Source organism: Oreochromis aureus, linkage group 4, assembly GCF_013358895.1.
Source record: "Oreochromis aureus strain Israel breed Guangdong linkage group 4, ZZ_aureus, whole genome shotgun sequence".
In the NCBI taxonomy this organism is placed as follows: Eukaryota; Metazoa; Chordata; class Actinopteri; order Cichliformes; family Cichlidae; genus Oreochromis; species Oreochromis aureus.
This window is the reverse complement of record NC_052945.1, coordinates 20701410-20719264: the sequence shown is the minus strand read 5'-3', so window position 1 is coordinate 20719264 and position 17855 is coordinate 20701410. Positions and strand designations below refer to the sequence as shown.

The window sequence follows — 17855 nt, the reverse complement described above, 5'->3', positions numbered from 1 at the left end:
GCTAAAGAGAGAAATTCCTGATCTCCCAAACAAACAAACAAACAAACAAACAAAAAACATAACCAACAATAAAACTAATATTTCACCTCATTAAATAACATGACATATTGTTAAATATTTCAAAAGTCATAATTGTTTATACACTTTGTGGAAACACACACACACACACACACACACATAGTAAGGTGGGATGAGAAAAAGAATATATCTTAGCAGTCTTGCTCATGAGTATTAAGCTTTGGTACATTGTCTTTTTTTAATTCTTCACTCATACACTGTAAGTCCTCTGCGCCTGTCTGAAAATCAGTATTGCAGCATGTTGTGTTTCTTTCCATCTGTCTAAATAATCCTCGTCCTTTCTGATCTCTGCCTGTCTCCCTCCACTTTCACTGTGCATTGATAATTAACATAATTAACATTGATATTAAATGTGTGTTTGCTTGCCAGTCAATGTATATGCAGAAGTGAGCAATGAAGCTCTGCAGTTCCATTATTTCCTTTTGTGACTACAGGAATCTAATTTTCTTTTTGACATTGTGCAAAGTAAAAAAAATCTGAGCAAAAGGAACTTGTTTATATAGAAAATCAATATAGTATGAACATTGTAGCAGATTATTTATCTCAGCTTCTGCATATATATGTATATAAATATTATTCCCTGCTTCTGCATACACATATTTGTGTATATCTTTGTTTTTCAGCGACATTTAAGCAGAATCCAACTGTTAAAGTGTTTTCCTCCTCTTCTGATGAGGACGGTACCTATACTGCCTCCTGCTTTGCCAAAGAGTTTGCACCAAAGAAACATAACTTAAAATGGCTGAAAAATGGAGCAGACATCACCAGCACAATAGATCTGACTGAAACAGTTTCTGAGTCAAAAAATGCGGCTGGAAAAAAAGTGTACAATGCAGCAAGTTTTCTCACAGTAAATTCCACTGGCCTGAATGATCAGACTAAATTTATGTGTCTCTTTACGGGAGGAGAAGATGCATCTTTGAATAAAACTGTGGCTTACAAAGACAATACACCAGGTAACAGAAAAATAAACAATTGTTTTCTCATTATGATTTTGCAATGATTTTGTTCTATAACCATTTATTGCTGCATTATACAGATTTCAAACCATGTAGTACGTCAGATGTGAAGGCACAAATTTTTGGCCCCAAAACCCAGGACATGCTTTTCAATAAAAAAGGAACTATAACATGTAAAGTCATGACAGAAAATAAAAATCTCTATATAAGTTGGGAGGATGAGGAAGGAAATGACATGGCGAGTAAGCCAATAACACCAGTCAATGGCATGCAGAACGCATACAAATCTGAACTTGACATCACCTATGACGAATGGACCAGGGGGGTAAAACGCTTCTGTGTTGTTCACCACCAAGATTTGATTGAGCCTTTGAGGGAGCCTTATGAAAGGGATTTCGGTAAGAAAAATACTCAGAAACTGTTTAGTCCTTATTGACATCTTGATATCAAAGACATCATAAACATTGCTTCTCAGTGTGTATGTGTGTGTGGATGTCTTTGTGTGTGGATTTGATTCACTGTATTATTTTGGTTAATTATGCTGGTTAATGTATGTGTGGCACAAAGTCTCATGTTGTTTCATGCTTACAGGAGGAAACCCTCAGCGTCCGTCAGTGTTTATGCTCCCTCCTTTAGAACAAACTAACAAAGCAGAGGTGACCCTGACTTGCTTTGTGAAAGACTTCTTCCCTAAGGAGGTTTTTGTGTCTTGGCTTGTGGATGACGAGGAAGCAGACTCAAGTTATGCTTTTAATACCACAGAACCCATTGAAAACAATGGATTCTATTCTGCTTATGGCCAGTTATTTGTCAGCCTTGAGCAGTGGCAAAGGGATGATGCTGTCTATAGCTGTGTAGTGTACCACGAATCTGTGGTTAACACAACTAGAGCTATTGTCAGGTCCATTGGGTACAGAACATTTGACAAAAACCGCATTGACCTCAACATGAACATCAACCAAGACTCCAAGTGCTCGGCCTAGTAGATGTTTCTCATGTCTCTGTCTGCTGTTTGTTGTTTAATGTCTGTCGCTTGTAATATGACATTGTGTTTGTGTGTTTTAATGCAGATTTAAAATAAAAAAAAAAACAAACAGTTTGCAACTCTGTTGATGTTCATTACATGTAGTTCATGTCTTCATTTAAATCATTTTGTGAGCTTTATGTTTGTTGTACAGTCACAGTGCTATCCTAATGTAGACAGTAGCATGTTTGAGTTATTTATACAATGATAATAATATAAAAAATTTTTTAACATTGAATTTCTACTAGAATAATATAACATCACTAAACGAGGTATTTAGGGAACAGTCTGTTTATTTAATATGCAGATAGTTTAGTAACACTGCTTCTGTGACTTGTCTTTGTGTGCCTGTGTTTCATCTACTGAGTCTTGCACCCCATAAAAACAAATGACTGCTTAATAAAACCCTTTAAATCTCCCAGGCAAGGCATAAATATAGTAAAAAAATACTGGAGTCTTTCTAAAGCAAGTCAGAAGTCAGGATCCTACGTATGGAAGGACATGAAATTCTACTAATCTTTATGGGACACTCACTCGACCTCTGTCACCTTATTTGTCTTTTTTTTCTTTTTTCTTTTCTGTTGTTATAAGTTCCAACTAGGTTGGCTGACCATGAATCTGCTATAGAATATAAAGTCAAAAAATATCCACTTAACAGAAAATAAATAAAATATATAAGTTACTATTTTACAATGTGTGTTTCAAAGTGGGATGTGAAATGTCAAAATAATTGACTGAATAACATTTGTTCATCTAGATTTTTCCATCATGGACTCTGGAGTTTAGTCACCCTGGACTATCAGGAGAAGATAACATAGCAAGCGTAGCCATCGTCTTCATCCTTCTCTTCCTCATCACTCTGCTGTTAATCTTTGGAACAACTGTTATCAAGGTAATCATAAATTAAAGTGCTGGCATTGTGTGCAGATTTAACACAGTGAGCAGAAGAAAATGTCATGAATTCAAATGAGTGAAAAAATACTTTCAGCAATAAACAGTATGACAAAATATATTTATCAGTAGACAGACAGAAAACTGTAATCATAAAATGATCATAATTGCCTCACTAAAAGTCATTTTGCATTCTTCATTTAACCATCAGTCAGAATAACTTAAACTTTTCAAGTTATTGTAAAAAACCTAAAAAAAAAACCTAAAAAAAATACTGATTACAGAAAAAATGTACCTATGCACATTAAAAGCATTTATGATTATGTCAGTTTAATAAACCAATGTGAGATTTTTTTTTTAATACAATAAAAAAGAAAGAAAAAGGTTCACATTATCCTAGTGAAGGATTAGCTATTTAACAACTTAGCTGTTTTTGTGAACATATTTATATTTATAAAGTTGTTACTAATATCATATAAACAATATATATCAGCTAAAATTCACTTAGAGTGCTGAAATTGTATAAAAACACAATTTAATAGTTGAATGTTCAAAGGCCAGCTGATATCATACTGATATCGCCCTACTCAAAGATCTAGCTGTATGGACAAAGACAAGGGTTTTAAGTCAGAAGTGTCACGGTGGTTAAAGAGTGGACTCAGGCGCAGAGCTCAGGAATAAGGACAGTGCATTTATTTACAGTGCAGCAAGGTGACAACAACTCAAATGTGCAACAATGGTGATAGTGCGTCCCTCCTTCCGTGTAAGCCCGTGCGTGGTAGTGAGTGCCCGTCTCTCCTCCAAGTGCTTCCTTTGTGTCCGTAAATCCTCCGTCAATCCCAGGCTTAGTGCAATACTCCAGCGCTGTCTGTCGCTCAGCCACACCATTAAGTAGCCCTGCTGAAGATGGTAGTTGATTGGCAGCAGCTGGTGGATTGATTGCAGGTGCGACAGCTCCGGGCGACAGCACTTCCGGGTCGGAGGTAGCTTGTTGCTAGGTTACCTCCTAACACATCACAGCGGGGCCGGAGGGGAAGACAGGGCGATAGGAGAGGCACACACACACACGCACACAAATATACATACTGGCAGGTCGACCGGTCAGGGCGCCGTCAGATCCTGACAAGAAGTCAGAAGCAGCAAGTGTAATTTCTATTACACTGCATGTTGGAAGACCATCAAGACAAAATCGTTTCAGATCCAAATGAAGCTCTTTCAAAATCAGTGTGGCATGTGTGGTGGATTACAATATTTAAGATATGGTGACAAAAGTGATTATCAAACTCATTAAATTGTGTGATATTATGTGGAATAATCTATGCCAATGTCAAAACATATAAAAGATGTTCATATCTTTGATTTAAACCAATTTTATATGTTTCAGTTAAAAGATAATTACACTACATAATGTTATTATTTGAGTTCATTTTTCTTTATGTCCCAGTGTGGCATGTATATCCCAGTGGTTTATGTCCAGATGATGAAGTCTCTGAATGCCTTAATCAATCAAATGCATATTATTGAAAGTAAAATGATTTAGAAATTATCCTAATACTGTGTAACAATCTATTATAAGCACCTTTGTCCTGCAACTGTTAGTTTGACCTCCTAAGTGAATTTCAGCTGATATTAAAGAAGTGTTCCTTATAAGTTTATTCAGCAACTATACTTAACCAACTTCAAAATAAACGTATAACATTTTAAGTTTCCTGTGTATTGATACATTTTTTGATATATGTGTGGCAATTTAACTTCATGCATAAACACTATTTATAATGAAGTAGTGGTGAGCAGTATGAAATAAATCCTTTTGCTCAAAGTTCACTAATTTTTTTATTTTTTAACAGGTCAAATAAAACAAATGGACTGTGAAAGGACCGTTGTGTGCGGTGAAAAACATATTTCTCAAACATTTTTTTCATATAATCTCATACTATCATGTAAGTAATCACAACTGCCTTTTTTAAACTGCAAAAGCTTTATCTGTTTTTAAAAATGAATGTTTTAATGAAGATAAAATTGTTTTTCTCTTGTATTATTTTGAAATTGTTTGCATTATCTGAAGGTTGATCTGTAAAAGTTGAATGTATTTTCAGGATTATTTATATGTATTTAATATTTTGTCCTTTTTTAAACTCTCTAACTCTCTTCTGTTCATCACATCCACAGCATCTGGAATCAGCAGCCCGTTCTATACCGAATATGCAAAGTAGTAGATTTTACAGTTGGTTGCGTTTTACTCTATTATTAGAGGATTTGAGAACTAAAACCTTTGGCAAAGTCATGAGACGTGAAATGAAATGCATGTGGTGCACATGCAAACTGACATGAGAAATTTAAATGTGTACTTGGTTTCGCTTACTGGTATAACCGCACCTCACACCTGGTGTCTGTGATGCTCCGTTGCTCTTTGCATTCTCTCACTTCTGTATTTTGGTACTTTTTTGAAACCTGGGTGTTACTCAATGCTTCCGCTTGCTGCTTGCCCTGATCACTCTGCCTTATCATGCATAACAACTGTGCAACAGACTTCCTGCCTTATCTTCACCTGACACAACAACACCAAACAATGTCAAATTATAACTCTGCCATCTAGCCTAAAGACAAACACACTACACTTTAAACTGAAATGAAACAGTTCCTCATTTACCAAAATCTGAAGGTATGTATAACTGAGATGACATCAACTTTTTTTGTTGTTGCATTAACACATAATATTTATAATTATGCATGTAAAGTCAAACTAATCTTTTCTCTATCTCAGTACCACGGATTGTCTCGCCAAACATCACATTGTACCCAGTCTGGGATGGGGAATTTGGAATCTCAGCAGTAAGGCTCATCTGCACATTGAGTGACTTCTTTCCAGACAAACTTACTTTGAAGTGGGTACAGGATCAACAACCACTGAATCAAAACAATGAGGCAAACACAAGGAAGCTACAAAGTGGAGAACAAGGGAAGAAAACCTTCAGCCTGAGCAGCGAACTCAAGCCAGATATGACAATGTGGGCAGAAGGCTCAACTTATACCTGCATGGCTAATCACAGTAATGTTGAATATAACAAAACAATAAACATTTGTCACAGTAAGTATGTAGTTACTGACTCAAATCATATCTATAAGACATTAAGAGCAGTCTTTAGATAAAGTCATGTTTTATTAGCTTATATATTTATGTGACGATTTCCAACTTCAAGACAGTGTCAGACTATTGAATTTTTACCTTTCCATTAACAGCTCTTTCAAGCTCTGCTCCCTTCATTCATGTGGAGATTCCCAGCTTCAAGACTGTAATGACATCAAATAACGTGCAAGTAACATGTTTGGTCCACACTGACTTTAATGCAACAATCACCTGGCTGATTGATGGGAAAGCTACGAAGGAAAGAGTAGACATAGAGAAAAACACAACTCATATAAACAGTAATCTTAGAGTTCCCTCGATTCAATGGAAGAAAATGAAGCATGTAACATGCAAAGCAGAGCATAAGTGCTTCACATCTGCTGAGAAGACCATAAATATTGCAGGTAAGATGATACTACAACAGGAAAATCAGACATCTTATGACCAAAGAGCAATTTGAATAATTATTTTGCTTCATTTCATGATATTATCATCCAGGTTCTCCAGTTAATACTCCACTGGTAGAGATCAGGCGATCCCTTCCAGATCTCCTGAAAGGAGAAAGTGCTCTGTTCGAGTGTGTCATCAAACAACTGTCCTCACGTGACCTCTACGTCACCTTACAAGTCAATGATGAAGAAATACTTGAAAAAAAATATTATAATTTTGTTGAAGGCCCAGGCCTCCTTTCAATCAGTAGTCAATTCACTGTCCCTAATAGGTACTGGAAGAAAGACACAAAATTTACCTGCAACGTGATTCAAGGCTTTTCTGAACCTTTTCAGTCAAGGTCCATCAGCAATATTTTTGGTGAGGAGAGCTACTCTTGTTTCCCTTAGCGCAAGCTGATTTCTCTTTGTTGTATTATAGTTTAATGGTTTCTATTACATAGACTAATTGATGCATTTATTTGTGTCTCTTTAGTGGACCCATCCATGGAGCTTCTTCTGGTCCCCAGTAAAGGTTCAGGATCACAGACTCTTTCATGCTCTGGATGGGGCTTCAACCCTAACATTACATGGTTGACTGAGTCTCAGCAAAGATCTCCATCAACCAGTGATATCAGCATGGGTGTAGATGGACGTGCCCGAGTGACCAGTCAACTTGTAATTGATGATTCTGAGTGGAAAACAGGGAAGATCTTCACTTGTGAAGTGTCTGACAGGTCTCTGAACAAAATGGTCAAGAAGGAAATGAGCCTCTGCTCGGGTAAAGCTATCACACAAGGAGTCAACTAAATCTATAAAATATCTGCTTTCTAGCAGTACGGGAGATGGTATATTTTATATGGATTAATTTACTTCAGATTTGGTCTTGTTATATAATTCTTTTCTTTTTTTTTCTACTTTTCCATTAACAGCTCGATCAAGCTCCGCTCCCTTCATTCATGTGGAGATTCCCAGCTTCAAGACGGTAATAACGTCAAATGAGGTGCAAGTAACATGTTTGGTCCACACTGACTTTAATGCAACAATCACCTGGCTGATTGATGGGAAAGCTATGAAGGAAAGAGTAGACATAGAGAAAAACACAACTCATATAAACAGTAATCTTAGAGTTCCCTCGATTCAATGGAAGAAAGTGAAGCATGTAACATGCAAAGCAGAGCATAAGTGCTTCACATCTGCTGAGAAGACCATAAATATTGCAGGTAAGATGATACTACAACAGGAAAATCAGACATCTTATGACCAAAGAGCAATTTGAATAATTATTTTGCTTCATTTCATGATATTATCATCCAGGTTCTCCAGTTAATACTCCACTGGTAGAGATCAGGCGATCCCTTCCAGATCTCCTGAAAGGAGAAAGTGCTGTGTTCCACTGTGACATCAAACAACTGTCCTCACGTGACCTCTACGTCGCCTTACAAGTCAATGATGAAGAAATACCTGAAAAAAAATATTATAATTTTGCTGAAGGCCCAGGCCTCGTTTCAATCAGTAGTCAATTCACTGTCCCTAATAGGTACTGGAAGAAAGACACAAAATTTACCTGCAACGTGATTCAAGGCTTTTCTGAACCTTTTCAGTCAAGGTCCACCGGCTATATTTTTGGTGAGGAGAGCTACTCTTGTTTCCCTTAGCGCAAGCTGATTTCTCTTTGTTGTTTTATAGTTTAATGGTTTCTATTACATAGACTAATTGATGCATTTATTTGTGTCTCTTTAGTGGACCCATCCATGGAGCTTCTTCTGGTCCCCAGTAAAGGTTCAGGATCACAGACTCTTTCATGCTCTGGATGGGGCTTCAACCCTAACATTACATGGTTCTCTGAGTCTCAGCAAAGATCTCCATCAACCAGTGATATCAGCATGGGTGTAGATGGACGTGCCCGAGTGACCAGTCAACTTGTAATTGATGATTCTGAGTGGAAAACAGGAAGATCTTCACTTGTGAAGTGTCTGACAGGTCTCTGAACAAAATGGTCAAGAAGGAAATGAGCCTCTGCTCGGGTAAAGCTATCACACAAGGAGTCAACTAAATCTATAAAATATCTGCTTTCTAGCAGTACGGGAGATGGTATATTTTATATGGATTAATTTACTTCAGATTTGGTCTTGTTATATAATTCTTTTCTTTTTTTTTCTACTTTTCCATTAACAGCCCTTTCAAGCTCTGCTCCCTTCATTCTTGTGGAGATTCCCAGCTTCAAGACGGTAATAACGTCAAATGAGGTGCAAGTAACATGTTTGGTCCACACTGACTTTAATGCAACAATCACCTGGCTGATTGATGGGAAAGCTATGAAGGAAAGAGTAGACATAGAGAAAAACACAACTCATATAAACAGTAATCTTAGAGTTCCCTCGATTCAATGGAAGAAAGTGAAGCATGTAACATGCAAAGCAGAGCATAAGTGCTTCACATCTGCTGAGAAGACCATAAATATTGCAGGTAAGATGATACTACAACAGGAAAATCAGACATCTTATGACCAAAGAGCAATTTGAATAATTATTTTGCTTCATTTCATGATATTATCATCCAGGTTCTCCAGTTAATACTCCACTGGTAGAGATCAGGCGATCCCTTCCAGATCTCCTGAAAGGAGAAAGTGCTCTGTTCGAGTGTGTCATCAAACAACTGTCCTCACGTGACCTCTACGTCACCTTACAAGTCAATGATGAAGAAATACTTGAAAAAAAATATTATAATTTTGCTGAAGGCCCAGGCCTCCTTTCAATCAGTAGTCAATTCACTGTCCCTAATAGGTACTGGAAGAAAGACACAAAATTTACCTGCAACGTGATTCAAGGCTTTTCTGAACCTTTTCAGTCAAGGTCCACCGGCTATATTTTTGGTGAGGAGAGCTACTCTTGTTTCCCTTAGCGCAAGCTGATTTCTCTTTGTTGTTTTATAGTTTAATGGTTTCAATTACATAGACTAATTGATGCATTTATTTGTGTCTCTTTAGTGGACCCATCCATGGAGCTTCTTCTGGTCCCCAGTAAAGGTTCAGGATCACAGACTCTTTCATGCTCTGGATGGGGCTTCAACCCTAACATTACATGGTTCTCTGAGTCTCAGCAAAGATCTCCATCAACCAGTGATATCAGCATGGGTGTAGATGGACGTGCCCGAGTGACCAGTCAACTTGTAATTGATGATTCTGAGTGGAAAACAGGGAAGATCTTCACTTGTGAAGTGTCTGACAGGTCTCTGAACAAAATGGTCAAGAAGGAAATGAGCCTCTGCTCGGGTAAAGCTATCACACAAGGAGTCAACTAAATCTATAAAATATCTGCTTTCTAGCAGTACGGGAGATGGTATATTTTATATGGATTAATTTACTTCAGATTTGGTCTTGTTATATAATTCTTTTCTTTTTTTTTCTACTTTTCCATTAACAGCTCTTTCAAGCTCTGCTCCCTTCATTCATGTGGAGATTCCCAGCTTCAAGACAGTAATGACATCAAATGAGGTGCAAGTAACATGTTTGGTCCACACTGAATTTAATGCAACAATCACCTGGCTGATTGATGGGAAAGCTATGAAGGAAAGAGTAGACATAGAGAAAAACACAACTCATATAAACAGTAATCTTAGAGTTCCCTCGATTCAATGGAAGAAAGTGAAGCATGTAACATGCAAAGCAGAGCATAAGTGCTTCACATCTGCTGAGAAGACCATAAATATTGCAGGTAAGATGATACTACAACAGGAAAATCAGACATCTTATGACCAAAGAGCAATTTGAATAATTATTTTGCTTCATTTCATGATATTATCATCCAGGTTCTCCAGTTAATACTCCACTGGTAGAGATCAGGCGATCCCTTCCAGATCTCCTGAAAGGAGAAAGTGCTCTGTTCGAGTGTGTCATCAAACAACTGTCCTCACGTGACCTCTACATCACCTTCCAAGTCAATGATGAAGAAATAACTGAAAAAAAATATTATAATTTTGCTGAAGGCCCAGGCCTCCTTTCAATCAGTAGTCAATTCATTGTCCCTAATAGGTACTGGAAGAAAGACACAAAATTTACCTGCAACGTGATTCAAGGCTTTTCTGAACCTTTTCAGTCAAGGTCCATCAGCAATATTTTTGGTGAGGAGAGCTACTCTTGTTTCCCTTAGCGCAAGCTGATTTCTCTTTGTTGTTTTATAGTTTAATGGTTTCTATTACATAGACTAATTGATGCATTTATTTGTGTCTCTTTAGTGGACCCATCCATGGAGCTTCTTCTGGTCCCCAGTAAAGGTTCAGGATCACAGACTCTTTCATGCTCTGGATGGGGCTTCAACCCTCGAATTACATGGTTGTCTGAGTCTCAGCAAAGATCTCCATCAACCAGTGATATCAGCATGGGTGTAGATGGACGTGCCCGAGTGACCAGTCAACTTGTAATTGATGATTCTGAGTGGAAAACAGGAAAGATCTTCACTTGTGAAGTGTCTGACAGGTTTCTGAACACAAGCGTGACCAGAAATTTCAGTCTCTGTTCAGGTAAAGTGAAAATAGTATAATTGCCATACACATGAAGAACATAATAAGACGATGTAAAATTTAAATGTAAAATTTGGATATCAGACATTTTATAACTGCTTCATTGTTGTTGCATATTCTTTTAATTTATTTATATATTATTGTTTTTATTTTTAATTAATTTTATTTTTTTATAGCAACTCCATCATCATCACACCCAGTTGGGGTTTATGTCCGGGGACCACCACCACAGCTAACTGAGAACAAAGGACAATTGACTATTACCTGTCTTCTGGTCGGCCCTAATCTTAATGATTTCTCCATCACCTGGAGAGTAGGTGGCAACAAAATTCCTGATCAAGATGTCCTTACTAATCCCCCAGTGAGTCACAGCAATGGGACAGAGACTCAACAGAGCTTCCTTAATGTGTCAGCAGAAAATTGGGATGCATATAAACAATTTTCTTGTGAAGGAAAACATCTATGTTCCAGTCAGGGCAATGTAGACCATATAAGCAAAAGCAGAGGTAATGTTAGAAATGTAACAAATCTTTCTAAACTTCATGTTCCTCTGGTTGTGACTGTATTTTTATGGTTCTCTTCCTTTTGTGTTTTTCAAGTCCTCCGTGAGCCAACAGTGAAGATAATACAACCAACTGCCTCTGAACTTTCTAAGTCTGACATCCTAACGCTTGTTTGCCTAGTGTCTGAATTTTTCCCTGCTAACATCATAGTGTACTGGGAAGAAGATGGCCAGACTCTCCCATCCTCGCATTATGTTAACAGTCCTCCATGGAAATACTCAGGGAGCAGCTCTTACTCTGTGAGCAGCAGACTAAACATATCCAAAACTGAAGACAAAAGGTCTACGTATTCTTGTGTTGTCAAACATGAGTCATCTAACGTGCCCGCTGAAGCTACTATAACTGATGTGTTTGGTGAGCTGCTGTTTAGCATTTAATATTTACCTATTATTTCCATTATATTCATTTTAACAAACTGATTAAAATTGATTGACTGATTGCTAAAAATGTTGTGGATATCTTTACAGCCTCAGTGATCTACAGCCAGCCATCAGCCTACTTGTTTCAGGGCTCTAATGAACTTGTGTGCCTGATCTTTGGCTTCAGTCCTGTATCCATTAACATCACTTGGTTTCAAAATGGAGACACAGAACTGCTGAACTACAACACTAGTGCGCCCCACAGAGGCCCAGATGGAAAGTTCAGTGTCAAGAGCCACCTTGACCTGTCCCAAGTCAGATTCTTACCTGGGGTGGTCTTCACCTGCAGGGTGATCCATGCCAACACCACCCTGTCCCTGAATATATCGAAACCAGGTACTAGATCATTCACTGATTGATTTTTTTCTTGCACATATAAGGTCCTATTAAGTAATGTGAAGGACATGTAAAGTCCATTATTGTTCCAATCTCTTTTCAGCTTCTTTGTTAGTATAATAATGCCAAGTAAGTGATAAATAACCAAATTTATAAATTATTCACAGATACGCTGAAATATTGTAATATATTTGACAACATTGTGCATGCTGATGTGAATCAAGACACAGTTGAGGAAAGTTGGAATGTGGTTTTCACCCTCATTGGTTTTTTCATCATGGCCACCATATATGGTATCATAGTTACATTATTTAAGGTAAGCACTTGACATTTTATTGTTTAAAAGTAAGATTCCAGTCTAGCTTTTCATTTGAACCATGAAGATTATTATAATTATTGTTATTATTATCTATACAAGGAAGACAGGGAGCATAAAAATATGTACATGCACAATCATTACAGTATGATGCTGTGATGATTTATATTGTGACACACCATTCTAATCTGACATTCCAGTCTGTATTATGTCTATGTAGGCTTTCAGTCATCCATGTCATGATAGTCTAAAGAGATTGGAAAGAAAGCAACTTGACTTTTTTAAGTTACATGAAGAGGTTTCGCCTCTCATCCAAACATTTTTTCAGTTCTAAAACCGAACGATGGAGAGTCCCCGGTATTTAAACCTTGGCACAGGTTGTCCTTTACCAGCATTGCAAGAGTTAGCTCTAAATCTCCACCTAAAGGATAAAGATCACTCTTGGCAGTGTTGAGATCACACCAAGTGCCTAAACCCCCACTCACATCTTCCCTCAGGTGACCTCAATAGGTCATATGACTGGGCGAGGTCTCACAGTGGTTTATCAAAAAGCTCTGGTGATAATTACTTTTTTCACACCTTGGATCAAATAATGAGGCGCATGGCTAATATGGGTCAATGACGCTCTTAAGAGACAACACTCACTAGTGTTTAAATACCTGGAACTCCCCACCATTTGGTTTAACTCAAGAAGTCATTTGAAGGAGAGGTGAAACGTATTCACAAAACATAAAGGAGTCCAGTTACTTTCTTTCTCAGCTTCTAAGTCTGTATTATGACATTCCACTTGGTGCGTAGTTGAACTTTCAAATATAACAAACATATACGATTTTGGCTATTGAATAAAATACGTGTATATGTCACATAGATGTTGGCACTCAAAGTTCCCTGTGCAAGCTTTAGGGAAATATTAGTCCACTCATCTAGGAGCACATAGTACAATAATAATGATAATAATAATAATAGTAATAATAATAATAATAATAATAATAATAATAATAAAAATGTTGTTTCTATTACACTTTTATGTATTTCAAGACAAAACAATACAAAGTTGTCACTAAAGGATTCCATTTTCTCTCTCATTTTTTCTTTCAGACTAAATGATGATGTTCACAGGACGGCTCCTGTGTTATGACTGAAATGTGGAAATGCGTTTTAACTGCGTTTTAACAGCACCTGTCCTGACTAGTTTGAACATGTAATGCTTTGTGTATCCAGTGTTATTAATTGCATTTTTTATGCTTTACAATTTTTGGCATTTGTGTTTTAGTTTTGTGCTAGATGTGACATGTATGTAAGACGAGTGAGAAAATGCATTAAAAATCAATAAAGAAAACGAATGACTAACTACCTTCAGTTATTCTTGAATTAAGAAAACTTGCCTTACAGAATACAAGTAATGACACATACTAATATAAAACTGTTTATCTTTTGGAAAATTGAGTTGTGCACCATCATATTGCATTACTTGGATTTTCCACAAGAGTGAGACAAAGCTCCATGTGCAGTAGCAGCAATGTGGGTCCCACCTCTATGTGAAAACCTATGCTGCTCATAATTTAAAGCTGCTGACAGATGTGATGGGAAGGCAGTGGTGTTATGAAGAGGCGCATTCATTTGAAAGCACAAAGAAAGTTTTTGTAACTCTTCCTCTTTCCAGACATACACAGAGTCAGTGTAAATCTGTGAACTCTGTCTTTGAGTGAAAGCTTAGAGTGGGTTTCCATGTGCATTTGTGTACCTTGTGGGTTTGGAGGAATTCACATTTGGGAGGAATGACACAAAACAAATTAAGGCTTACTATTGGTTACCTCTGAAATGATCTGGCAGTGTGTTGCCCCAATTGGCTGAAGACCCTGTGGCAGCCAGCCCAAATCTGTGATGCTGTTGCTGATGCCAGTCATTCTGCTGCCAGTCTAAGTGGCAAGGGCCCGGCAGCAAGGAAGCAGGGCACCATGCCCAGCAGAGTGCCTGACAGTGTCTCCATGTCTGACACCTCCACCAAACAACCTCCCCCCAGGTGCTTACCTGAGCCCTTCTCTGTTTCCTTACATACCAATGATGAATTTAAACCAAACATCCTACATGAGCTAATAATCCACCAGTAGAATTCTGGTTAGTCTGAGCAAGACTAAGTGATTAACTGACAATCAGTGCAGTGGTGAAAAGAACATAAATGCTCTGTTCATTCAAAGAAGAAAATAGACATTTGTCTTTAAAAGAAATGAAGTCATCTAATGATTCAATTATCAAGCAGTCTGTGGTGCAGACTATCCTGTTTCCCCTATGAATGCACTTCTTAATAGGGGAAATAACAGTATTTATTATTCTAAAATGTATACATGTATATATTAAATTGGATTGTAGGATGGATTCTCAAAGCGCCAATTTGAAGACTATGTGAGGGAATGTACCCCCAACATTACCCAAACCACTTCCCTTTATCCTGAAGTCTTTGTGTCTCAGTATTTTATCTGCCCTTGTTATTGATGCTACAGCTTTGGTTTTATTCAAGAAATCCCACAGAGTGTTTTCTCTTATGAAAACAAATGATGACTACAGTAAATAAAGTAATTTCATACCTCAAAACATCACAGTGACAAAAATATGAATCCAGAGGCCAAAACACAATCCAACCATGAAAGCTGCATCATGCCAGGGACCTTTCTCCCATTAAAACATGACTGGATCATTTACTGGAGGAAGCAGAGTGTTAGGATATGTGGTCCAACAACAGTGTACCACTGCACTCTAGTGGATGTAGTAATTATGACATCGGAAAAAATAAAGCTTACTGCAAAGTACGATGATGTCACAAGGAGTCCCATTGTCTGCACAGAGAAGTGGTCAGTATGGATGATTGGGGTTTAGAAACACAATAAATAAATTAATGAAATGAAATCATATCACAGGACATTTTCCACTTCAAACTAATATTCAACATGGCTTTGCCTCATAACCAAGTCTGCTTCTGATTTTTGCATTTCAGTTTTTTAAGGTCATGTAGGAACAAATTACTAATTGCTGAGAGTTTCCAGGTATACTGATGCTCTGTTTAATCTGTTTAAGTCACAGTTATTATCAAATTGTAGTAACGTGTGTGAAGGTCTCAGTGTCCAAAACGGAGAAAATACCTTTTTAGTCTAAAAAAAGAATTTTAAAAAATGCCCTCCTAAAAGCTATCACTATTCAACACTGGTCATAGAAAACAGAAACAACAACAGGTTTATTGTGACCACTGTAGTCACGCTGACAAAGAGTCAAAGTTCCAGGTCACGTTTTTCTTTAACTTTAACTTGCAAGGATTTCATGAATTTCTTGAATGAGTGTTCATCAAAACATGAAGAACAAAAACAGATTTTTAGTTTTAGTCTCCTTTTCTATTTAATAGTTATTTGTTCTATAATGACTTAGCTAACATAAACTAATGTAAGTCTATAACCAGCAACCGACCAACGAGGTGATGTAATGTTCTACACTGACACAAGTTGGTGCTAAATATGTTCTAAAAACTTTAAACACTTTTCTCTTAACTCAAGCTTCACAGACAGTGTTAAATCTATGTCCGTTTTTTGACAGCAGGGCTCCCTGGTGTGAATCAGCCTTTATAGTTGTAATGTTTCATGTTTTCTTTAATGACTTCTGAAGTTTAGACTATTTCTCTCTTATTAATCATTCTGAGTTAACTTCAATCATTTCTACCTCGAAACCATGATTATGCCATTTAGACTCCATTCCTACAAGACTGCTCAAATAAATTGCACCATTAATAGTGTTTAAATTCTAAATGAGGTTAATCTGTCTGTATTAAAAGGGTAGATACCGCAGGCTTTTAAAGTGGTGGTAACTAAACCATTACTTAAAAAGCTCTTACTTGATTCAACTGTCTTATCTAATTACAGGCCAATCTCCAACCTTCCTTTTATGTAAAAAAAAAAAAAATAGAAGAAGAAGAAGAAAATCATGAACGAGTAGTTGTAAAACAGAAAACTAATCATCTGCAGAGGAATGATTTACTTGAAAAGTTTCAGTCAGGATTCAGAATTCATCACAATACAGAAACAGCAAGTTATGAATGATCTTCTTATGTGCTCTGACTGTGGACTCATCTCTGTGCTTGTCCTGCTAGACTTTAGTGTAGCAGTCCATAACACTGACCACAATATTTTACTCCAGAAATTAGAACACAATGTAGGTATTAAAGGCACTCTGCTGCTGTGATTTGAATCATATCTATCTGATAGATTCCAATTTAAGCATGATAATGAGGAGTCTTTCTCAGACACAAAAGCTTTTCATGGATTTCCTCCAGGTCTGTGCCATGATTCAATAATTTTTCACATCATGCACACATTATTATGCTTTCCTAAACTTTATTAAGTTAATATTATTAGAAAAGAGTGCAAACACTTTTATTGTCATGCAGATGATACCCAGCTCTATTCATCTATGAAGTAAGATGACACAGGTGACTAGTTAAACTACAAAAATCTCTTGAAAACATAAAGGCCTGCTGACATAAAAATCTTAGAAACATCATGTCTAATCAGATACTTACCTTAGATGGCATTACTTTTGAAAGGGGACAGCAGTCGCTGTTTCATCAGGTAAGAATACCATTTCATTTCAAAGATCACTGCTTAAGTTGGATGAAATGTATTGTGTTTTCAACAACTTTACACTATTGTTTACATGCAATGACTTTTGTTCATGTTCTGCATTTAAAATAATGTTCTGATGTATGTGTCGACTAACAGAAGAGTAAACTATAATACTATTGGAGGAGGCTGATGGGCAAACTGCCTCTAAAAAATGTTGCAGGGAAGGATTTGGGCACTTAAAATGTCTTTTCTATTGTTTTCTCTTTAATCAGTTCTAAGTGAAAATGTCTGATGTATTGTATTTCTATTATGGTAGCTTAATGACTTTTGCCTTGTGTACATAATAAACTAATACTCCTGTGAGCTATAGGGTATATGCTGTACACCCTACCTACTGGATTTTGTTGCATCTGCGTCTCCATGTTAATTTGTGTGTTTCCCCTACAGCTCCACACCGTCCAGGCAGCAAAAAAAGATGCATGTGCTCATTGCGAGCTTGTAACAAGAACGCTCCGCTGTCACGGGTGAGCATTGGTTAATGGTCATCATGTGACTGATGCAACCCAGATCCTTTTATTTGGGAAAATTG

General features: G+C 37.1%; 1 protein-coding gene across 1 annotated transcript in view; it reads left to right on the top strand.

The window, feature by feature from the left end:
• LOC116316800 overlaps positions 1-14015 on the top strand; it is a 130514-nt gene extending 116499 nt beyond the window's left edge. Inside the window, 18 exon segments of the mRNA XM_039611128.1 lie at positions 6193-6483; positions 6578-6889; positions 7004-7288; positions 7440-7730; positions 7825-8136; positions 8251-8460; positions 8463-8534; positions 8686-8976; positions 9071-9382; positions 9497-9781; positions 9933-10223; positions 10318-10629; positions 10744-11028; positions 11205-11534; positions 11628-11945; positions 12059-12346; positions 12514-12662; positions 13761-14015. Of these exon segments, the coding sequence (XP_039467062.1) occupies positions 6193-6483; positions 6578-6889; positions 7004-7288; positions 7440-7730; positions 7825-8136; positions 8251-8460; positions 8463-8534; positions 8686-8976; positions 9071-9382; positions 9497-9781; positions 9933-10223; positions 10318-10629; positions 10744-11028; positions 11205-11534; positions 11628-11945; positions 12059-12346; positions 12514-12662; positions 13761-13769 (4643 nt within the window). The 3' untranslated portion in view covers positions 13770-14015.
• Positions 14016-17855: the final 3840 nt, after the last annotated feature.